Raw genomic sequence first — 10,000 nt, 5'->3', positions numbered from 1 at the left:
ACGCTCTCCCTCCCCCTGTCCGAGACTGACCTCAGTACAGCGCTGTCCCTTTCATACGCTCTCCCTCCCCCTGTCCGAGACTGACCTCAGTACAGCGCCGTCCCTTTCATACGCTCTCCCTCCCCCTGTCCGAGACTGACCTCAGTACAGCGCCGTCCCTTTCATACGCTCTCCCTCCCCCTGTCTGACACTGATCTCAGTACAGCACCGTCCCTTTCATACGCTCTCCCTCCCCCTGTCCGAGACTGACCTCAGTACAGCGCCGTCCCTTTCATACGCTCTCCCTCCCCCTGTCTGACTGACCTCAGTACAGCGCCGTCCCTTTCATACGCTCTCCCTCCCCCTGTCCGACTGACCTCAGTACAGTGCTGTCCCTTTCATACGCTCTCCCTCCCCCTGTCCGAGACTGACCTCAGTACAGCGCCGTCCCTTTCATACGCTCTCCCTCCCCCCGTCTGAGACTGACCTCAGTACAGCGCTGTCCCTTTTATACGCTCTCCCTCCCCCTGTCCGAGACTGACCTCAGTACAGCGCCGTCCCTTTCATACGCTCTCCCTCCCCCCGCCCGAGACTGACCTCAGTACAGCGCCGTCCCTTTCATACGCTCTCCCTCCCCCCGTCTGAGACTGACCTCAGTACAGCGCCGTCCCTTTCATACGCTCTCCCTCCCCCTGTCCGAGACTGACCTCAGTACAGCGCCGTCCCTTTCATACGCTCTCCCTCCCCCTGTCTGACTGACCTCAGTACAGCGCCGTCCCTTTCATACGCTCTCCCTCCCCCTGTCCGAGACTGACCTCAGTACAGCGCCGTCCCTTTCATACGCTCTCCCTCCCCCTGTCTGAGACTGACCTCAGTACAGCGCCGTCCCTTTCATACGCTCTCCCTCCCCCTGTCCGAGACTGACCTCAGTACAGCGCCGTCCCTTTCATACGCTCTCCCTCCCCCTGTCCGAGACTGACCTCAGTACAGCGCCGTCCCTTTCATACGCTCTCCCTCCCCCCGTCTGAGACTGACCTCAGTACAGCGCCGTCCCTTTCATACGCTCTCCCTCCCCCCGTCTGAGACTGACCTCAGTACAGCGCCGTCCCTTTCATACGCTCTCCCTCCCCCCGTCTGAGACTGACCTCAGTACAGCGCCGTCCCTTTCATACGCTCTCCCTCCCCCTGTCCGAGACTGACCTCAGTACAGCGCCGTCCCTTTCATACGCTCTCCCTCCCCCTGTCTGTCACTGACCTCAGTACAGCGCCGTCCCTTTCATACGCTCTCCCTCCCCCTGTCCGAGACTGACCTCAGTACAGCGCCGTCCCTTTCATACGCTCTCCCTCCCCCTGTCCGAGACTGACCTCAGTACAGCGCTGTCCCTTTCATACGCTCAGCTTTATTCCTCACACACAAGGCCACACCCCTTGTCTGTCACTGACCTCAGTACAGCTTTATCCCACACCCCCTATCTGACACTGATCTCAGAGCAGCTTTATCCCTCACACACGTGGCCACACCCTCTGTCTGACACTGATCTCAGCGACACTGTCTACAGTGCATTTGCAAGCAGACAGACACCAATTTACGACATTTACATTGCAAATACCCTCGGGCAGAGCAGCTTCCAACGCACAACATCGCACAATCTTTTCTCTCGCAGATCCCAAACCGGAGATTTTAATTAAGGCAGATCAAGCTGAGGCACGTAGCTGATCGGTTCAATAGCAATAGTGTCCTATCTGAGAGCCAAAGCAGAGCCCACATATCTGCCTCACATACGACATGCTATCCTATCAAACACTTCTGACTGGGGCATCTTCTGGCAATTCAACAGAGCCGGAAAAAGGGAGAACGCGGAAGCCGCAGCATAATGAAACCCGGCAGAATAAGGCGTGTGAAGTTAGCGTTAGCTCCGTCTCGGGCGCGCCGCGCGCCGCGCGTAAATAATGCCCCTTTGAAGGGGAATCCAAACACGACGTCTCCGCCGCGTCGGCCAGAGAACCCGCCCGAGAGGCCGCTAATAAAGAGCCAATCTTTTAATGCATGATTTATAAACATGGGATTGAGGGGGGGCGGGGGGGGGGGCAGAAAGAGATCTCTGGTGGGGAAACAGAGAAACGTTCAGAAGGTGTACCATGCATTAAAAAAGAGAGAGAGAGAGCGAAAGAGAGAGAGAGAAAAAAAGACCATTAAAAAAAAAAAACTTCAGTGAAAAACAAAATGGGCCCGCCGAGCGGGGTTTCAATCCAGCGGAGACGGGGGGGGGGGGGGGGGGGAATATTCGGAAGAAGTGGCGCTTTGATCAGCCAGGCGTCAGATCAGGGCAGATTAAGCCGAAATTTATTCCGGCTGTCAGGAATCGCTAAGAAGCGATCCGGGTCCTGACGAGGCATCGACGTCTTCCCTGCGACTGGGGGGGGGGGGGGGGGGGCTTTTTTTCGGGCGAAGGGCCGATTCCGCCTCCCGGAGTTTCGACGCTAAAGCGTCGGGGCGGAAGGACTACAGGTGGCGTGGCGGAGGGGGGGATGTAAAACTCGTAAAAGCAGGAAGGACGCAGGTAACGTTCATTCCGGTCCATCGCAAAGACACATCCGCAAGCCGTATCAACAACGGTGGGCTGTTTAACCAATGGATAAAGAGAGATGGCCATCCAAGCAATTGCCTTTAGACTTTTTTCAAAATTATTTTGCGCACATCTTAAACGCTAGGCTGCTTGCTCTGAGCTGAGCGCATTTCACCTGTGTCCCATTCGGCTGTAAATGGGGGGGGGGGGGAGGGATGCTGTTTCTGTGGAACCCCCGAAAACAGCCTTTAAAAGACAAAGAATCGGTTTGATATTTCTGACTTTATCACTTAAAAAATGACTAATGGCGAGGTCAATATGCAAGATGAGGGAGAAGATTAGTTTTGACCTTGACTGCGACCCCTGTGGTTTGGAAATGAAAACGCCCGTGGAGGAGGTGGGGGGTGTGGGGGGGGGGGGGGTGCGGTGGGGGGGGGAGAGCCAGAGGGTTGCCGTGTCTTGTCATTATGTTGTTTCCAGTTCTGAAGGTGGTTATTAATTTTATTTCTTTATGATTCGCAATCTGCTCTTTTGAAATATGCCATATGCTCAAAGCAATTCAAGGATGACGCGTGTCAGAATCAGTACAATAAAAATAGCCTAAATGAGCTTGATTTACTGCTCGTGCCTCCCAGCCCATGATAAAATCCCACCGCCTTCGCAAATAACACCCTGCCAGCCAAAGGACCTCCAAAATTCCCATTTTCAATCAATTCAATGTTAAAGCCAGATAAAAAAAAAAAGAAAAAAGTGAGCTAGAAATAGAGGGGGAAAAAATTGATAACAAACAAGCAGTGCAGTACATATTTATTAGGGGAGGAGGGAATGAAATCAATATCGGAGCCCCGAATCAGTTTGTTTTAATCATGAACAAACATATTGACTTAACGCAATATGGCCTGTTTTTATCTATCACTAATAAAAATTCATTGAGACGAGGCGCCCATCGAGGAAGCTGTAAAGCAGAAAAAGGGGGAAATCTGTCTCCCCCCTTTCCCCCCCCTCCCCCCATTCTGTCCCTTTTTTTCTCTCCCCCCCCCCCCCCCCCCCCCGTTCCTTTGCTTCTTCTCGGGGAGCGTCTGAAGGACGGAGCGATCAGCCAAAAGGCTGAAGTCACTGAACACACTGCCACTCGTTTGACGGCAGTCTGTTTATTAATGTCTGTCCGTTGTTAGTTCCCACTCATCTGGGGAAAGCGTTTGTTCTTTTACAGAGAAATCGCACCTAATGGAACGAGAGAGAGAGAGAGAGGGAGATTTCTGGCATTCGTGGAGGGGGCGGAAGAGGGGGAACGGGGAGCCTGAGAGGGGGCTGGGGGTGTGTGCGTGGGAAATGGGGGGGGGGGGGGGGTTCCAATGCACACCCTTATCGGGTTGGCGTCCTCCGTGGGGACGATTGGATTCTCCGAGCCGGGCTAACCTTGTACAGATGCTGCTGCTGCTCCTCTGACATCATCAGCTCGTGGCTGTCCGTCACGATGGACTCCATGTCCATCAGCCAATCCCAGAGCTCCTGGTACTCTGACTCAAAGTCCTGCAGACTATGGAAAAAGAGACAAGAAGAGACCAAAGTTATACCACACATAAGAACAAATTCAACAGCTAATTTTTTTTTTAATGCCCTAACTGCTTTCCCTGCTTTTTAAAACAAAGTCTAATCCTCAGTTTTCTTTGTCTGACTGCCCCATGGCTGTGATCTCCTCAGTCAGTTCAGGAGAACGCAGACAGGTAAGCAGCAACCCCAAATTGCCTGTAGCCAGTTGTCACCACCTATAATACTGCAGCTGCACAGCCACTGAGGGAGAGTGCCCTACATATGCAGCTGGTGCACGCAGGCCGCAGTTACCCAAGTAACCAGAGGGGTCACTGTTGTGCAGTGAGATGAGGAAACACCTCCCTCCCTGAGGAACGCAGTGGCCAACCGGGCGTTGCTTTGTGGGAGCTCTCGAGCTGCAGCACCAGTGGCTAGCGCTCCAGCTGAACGTGCCACCCGCAAACGCCAGTGAGGCTAGTTTTTAGTTCCACCGCTCATAAAAACAATGCAGTCAAGCTGACTCCTCCCACCATGGGCTTGTGAGCAGGGCAGAACTGACATTGGTTACCATGACAGAAAAGATCCTCAAAAACCATTGGTAAACTGAGCTAGGCAAGTCTGTCTTGCCCCAGCTTGTGGAAAAAAGGGAAAAAACAGTGTGCAAGCCTCAGTGAAGTAGATTGGGGGGGGAGGGGGGGGGGGTGGACCGCCCCCTCTCCACACCCCCTGTCCCCCCCCCTCCGCCCCCTTCCTCGCCTGACACTGAGTGACATTTTCACAGCAAGAACAGCTAAATTACAACCCTCCCCCCCACACGCACCAAAATGAAATAACATCAAATATTTATAAAAGGAACAAGAAGGATTTCTCGCACATACACATTAGTGTCATTCTTTTTAACGGCAACTTTGCGCGGCGGCTACATCTTTAAAACATCAGGGGCAGATAGTTATGAATTCATACGGGCTCAGACACTTTGGCAGTTATGTCAGATTATTGCCATTTCTCGCCTCGCGTTCGCAAGCTATCCGGGGCGAGCTGTCCCTGAAGGAAAAAAAAAAACCATGAATGAGATTAAATAAATGACTATCAAAGTAGGAAAAATATCAACACATCCCTTTTTATTTCAATTTAACGCTGCCACTAACTAAAGTGAAAGATGAGATTTTATTTGGGCATCACACGTGCGATTTCGAGAAGCGCGGTCGTACGCGTTAGCGAATCCGAAGCGGGCGTTGATCAAACAAAGCGGCGTCGGGGAAAAGTATGAATATTTCAGCCTATTTGTTACACGGAAGACATTGATCAAAACAAAACAGAGGAGACGTGAGTACGAGGAGCGATATGATGCGCGAGCCGGAGGAGGAGAGTCGCCCGAAAGCGCTCGAAGCCGGCTCTCATTACGGCGCAGAATATGCTTTTTGTAAGCTGAGCCGACAAGCGCATTATAACACCCTCCTTTATCCCCCCCCCCCCCCCCCCCCGCTAATAGGAGACTAAATGCTTGTAAAACAAGTTCTTCCAGGGTATCCGAACAAACAAAAGGAACGTGGAAAGAGCGATCCATTCATCAGCGAAACGGCGTGCACTTTTGAAATGTTGGCGTCGCTCCCCCCCATGTCGTTTTTTTTTTTTTTTTTGCGTGCCACGCTCTTCCTCCCGCTCGCTCTCACGTTCGCCGCCTTCCGGTACGACCGCGCTAAAATGGCAGAACGGTCTCTATCGGGCGAGGTTTCCAGACCGCGAACGAGACTGGGGACCGTTCCCGTCACCCCATTAGACCCCGGCACCCCCCAACCCCCCACCGTCCGAACGTCGGGCCCAGCCCGACATCCGTCTCGCCCACCCCGGGAACGCCCGCGCGCGGCTCGTACGCCAAGCCTCGTCCGTCAAAATGGCGGGAAAGCGGGGGGGCGGAGCGCGGAGCGACGACAGGGAAAGGCTGGGCGCCGTATTGACAGTCCTCACGTCTCGCTCGGAGTGACATTTCACAGAAAGGGCTCGCTAATTTATGGGGTTAATCCTCGCCCCTAATGTGGGGAACCTGGCGTTCCCTTCTTCTCTGGCTTTTTGCTTTACATTTCGAGAAAAAATCCTCCCACCCCCCCACTGGGATCCTCCTTTCGGTTCCTCCTCCTTGAACGGTAACTGTCCCGTGTTTGTCGGCTCGAGGGGGGGAAGGGGTGGGGGGTGGGGGGTGCGCGGGAGAGCCGACGGGCCCGAACGGCGGCGGCGACGGGCGAGGGGAGAGGCGGCAGCGGCTATGCCGTTCGACAGCTCCTCCCCGAAGACGCGTTCCCAGGCAAAGGTAAGGGCCAAGGAGTCAAAACAATGAATCCCTGAGCAGGCAGCGATCATTAAAATTCAAAGAAGGATCATTATGGTTTTCCCGCAAAATAAATCATTAGAATGAGAGGCTTAAAAGGATTAAAGTGACGCTTGATTCAAAGCCAAGGGAGGAGAGTCGAGTCCGGAAATCTGGAGTCGAGAATCGCTGCGGTGAGAACTCGCGGGCGGGGGCAAGGGTGCGTGTGCGTGTGTGTGTGTGTGTGTGTGTGTGTGTGGAGGGTGGGGGTGGCGCGGGACACGAATGAAAAGTGCTGACTCATCGTTAAAGCCCAAATGGGAAATCTCGCTCTGCAGAATTTGTCCATGCAGAGCATCAGAGGAGAAAAAGGTAGTTAAGGAAGACCCCCAAACAAATAGCCATTCAAAGACCTAATTCTCTGCTCATCACTATTTATAGACAGATGCAAACCATCAGCACCTGGTTTTTAACTTAGCCTCAGAACTGCTAAATAACCGTCTAGGCATTAGCTTCAGGAAAATGTGATTGTCTGGGTCTAGGGCTGCTTTGTTAGGTCTTTTCTAATGCAGTGGTACTGTATATAGAAACATGTATTAAATACAATGATATTTCTGATATTGTGTTCTTGGCCTTTTCAGATGTCAGACTATAGTCACTGTCTTAGATTGCTAATGTCCAATTGCTTCGCTGCTTAGCCACAGACCCTTTTGTTCTGCCTATTAATCATTTTAACAGTGGGAAAGGGAGGGCAAAGCAAGTTTATTTGTATAGCACCTTTCATACACAAGGGGAATTCAATGTGCTTCACATAGATACAGAATGAGACACAGAATAAGAATAAACACATGTATTCTAAAAATATTCAAATTTTCCATTAAAGAATGATAGCCTATCATGCTCCTAAACATTCTGCTGACTTATTTCAAGAAATGAGAGGGTCACATTTGTGACAAGCCACAAGATTCATCTTATTTTTATTTTTATCTGAAAGGAACATCACCCGAAAATAAACTGTTATTGTATGTTGGTTTGTCCATTGATAATATGGTCAAATAATTTCAACATTTATAACATACACATTTTCTAGATGTGAATTTCCTATCCTGGGGAAATCTGTCGAAGTGAAACGTTTTACATTGCAGGGCCAAAAGCCCACTCCCAATAGCTAATAGTAATTCCCAAACAGCAATCATGGAATCATAACTCCACCCTTGATTTCTTTATAAACACAAAACAGTGAGAAATTCTACCTTTTTCATTTCATCTTTGAGGCTCACACCTCCAGACCACTTCTTAAGTTTCTTTGCCAGTGTAAAAACCCATTTTAATTGCCAGCTAGGCCAATAAGAGGGCTTTCCAGAGAGCAGATGTCGTAAGCTAGCAGGCTTGATATATAGCTGGCTACATTAGTGTTTATTTACAAGTGATATATATGTTCAGATACTTTTTTTAAAGATAGAGCAGATAGACTAACTTCCTTTTGTGTTTTTACTCTATTCATACGGGGAGAAAGGCGAGAGGGAGAGAAGAGGAACCGCACCCCAGCCCGCACAGAGATTTGCGTTTGGCTTTAGAGACAGCCGCCCAAGGGGCCGCCCAACGTTTTGCCAATGTTGAGTCACCTTGATAGTCTTCGGATACCAAGGATATATTAAGCAAACTGACAGTCTAGCCAGATACCAATCAATCATTCAACTTTTTCAGGGATTCACACAGGGCTCCATGACTAGGTCTTTGCCTGATTGGGCCTGTATCTAACTATGAAAAACAAATCTAGCAAGCGTTACCCAATCACTATAGCTACTTATAAAAAACCTAAACAAAACAAAGTAGAAAGCAAACTAAAATGAGCTTAAGGAATTATAGGCAGTGTAGTGGTGACAAACAGCGAAGTCAAAGAGCTGTGTTTTGAATGCATGACACGGCAGGTAAGGTGTCTAGACACCCACAACAAAAAAATGTTATTTTTTCTTAAACCTTCCTACAGTGGAGGAATCAATAAAACATAATAACATTGAATTAGGGTGAAGTTCCCCTCTAATGCTCGTAGGGCGTGGGCGGTGGCTTTGCATGGCTTCTTCGGGGGGATGTGCTGGCTGTGTTCACAGGAGAAGAAGCCTAGATTATGTGAAGATCAACAGAAATTTGAAATAGGGTGCAACGCGTTACCATGATGACAACGGCATAACGTGCGCAGTTCTCATCGAGCTGTTATGTGCTCGGATGACGAGCTACGTTTACCCAGTCCTGGCAGGATAAGGTCCCCCTGCGTGCCTATGTTCCTTATTGCCAGCATGATTACCTACGTCAACCAGTATTATGGATGTCAATGTGCTAGCTTATGGAAATATGAGATTTATAATGGTTTTGAGGCACTTCTGGTTATAAAGTTGTATCTGGAAACAACTATGGAAGAGTGACTGGCCTCAGAATAAACATTCTGTTGTGCTGTAATGGTGTAATTATGATGCCGTTTAAAGCATTGTGAAGGAGGCGGCTCTCCCAACCTCAACCATGTCCCCCAGGTAATACCAGTGACTTCAGTCATTTTGATGACAGTTTTACGCTTTTAATTTTTTTGGTACTATTTGAAATACACTGGTACATAAATGAAAACTGAATCGGTTTCAATACCAAGTGGACCTGTTTGCTAAAGAATTTGTTTGTTATTTATTGGTGGGATCAAATTTCTAGTCAGGAACATCTTGATCTATAAGTGAGGTCTGATTTTAATTTTTGTTTTATAGTGGTCTAACAATAACACACAGAAGTCAGCCAGACAAGGAAAATCAGACGGGAAACTGAGGCCGAGCGGCTGGTACCTGTTGCTCCCGATCCGGTTGACCTTCGACATTTGGGCAAACTCTTTCTTCCTCTTGGAGCCACTGCAGTACTGCTGGCTGCTGAGCCTCAGGGCCATCTGGTCCAGAGCGTCATTCTGAGCCTCGCGATGGCACCACTGGACCTCCCCCTAATGACAGAAACACCCACAATGCATTGGACACGGGCACGGGCAACATCATCAGCACATGCCGAGAATGGGGCAGCCTCTTCAACCGCGAGCCGCCTCGTCAAATTATGCAACTGTCGAAAACGCGACTCAATTTAACGTAACCGAACATAAACATAATTAACAATAAATATAATATGCAATAAAGCCGCTTCGCCCTTCAACGGCGTCCTTGAAAAGCGACATTTGGACAGAGGACTGCTTTCTGTTGCCAACTGTGGCAGAATGTGTGAGAAGCTGTCCGTACTATATTACGGTAAGCACACATTGACAGCTAGGACGAAATGACGCTACGCAAGTTTCGGAGTCGAGGTATTTTAGAATCCTTTTGTGGAACATTTGAGAATGTACAGAATGTAGAGCTAATGTTATGTGCACTCGGTTTGAAAAATAATAAACTAAATGATCCACAAAAGCAATCCATATGGAACTTAACTCATAAATATAATGTGAAAATAAAACTAGGATGAACTCTCATGAGGTCCCATAATCCAATCCAAAAAATTTTATGTTCTCGGTTGGATTTTTTTTTTTTTTTGTTTTTAACACGGTGTAAACCGTCATCAGTTCGAAATCATTCCGTTGAAACAGCTTTATGGATAT

General features: G+C 49.3%; 1 protein-coding gene across 1 annotated transcript in view; it reads right to left on the bottom strand.

The window, feature by feature from the left end:
• Positions 1–10,000, bottom strand: part of akap6 (A kinase (PRKA) anchor protein 6) — a 161,663-nt gene that overhangs the window by 52,045 nt on the left and 99,618 nt on the right. The window contains exons 8-9 of the mRNA XM_035383451.1: positions 9,210–9,358; positions 3,966–4,086 (exon numbers count right to left, since the gene is read on the bottom strand). Coding sequence (XP_035239342.1) covers positions 3,966–4,086; positions 9,210–9,358 — 270 coding nt within the window. The remainder of the gene's footprint in view (positions 1–3,965; positions 4,087–9,209; positions 9,359–10,000) is intronic.

Source organism: Anguilla anguilla, chromosome 1 (assembly GCF_013347855.1).
Source record: "Anguilla anguilla isolate fAngAng1 chromosome 1, fAngAng1.pri, whole genome shotgun sequence".
Taxonomy (NCBI): Eukaryota; Metazoa; Chordata; class Actinopteri; order Anguilliformes; family Anguillidae; genus Anguilla; species Anguilla anguilla.
Note: the sequence above shows the minus strand (reverse complement) of the source record. Positions and strands in the feature narration are given on the sequence as shown.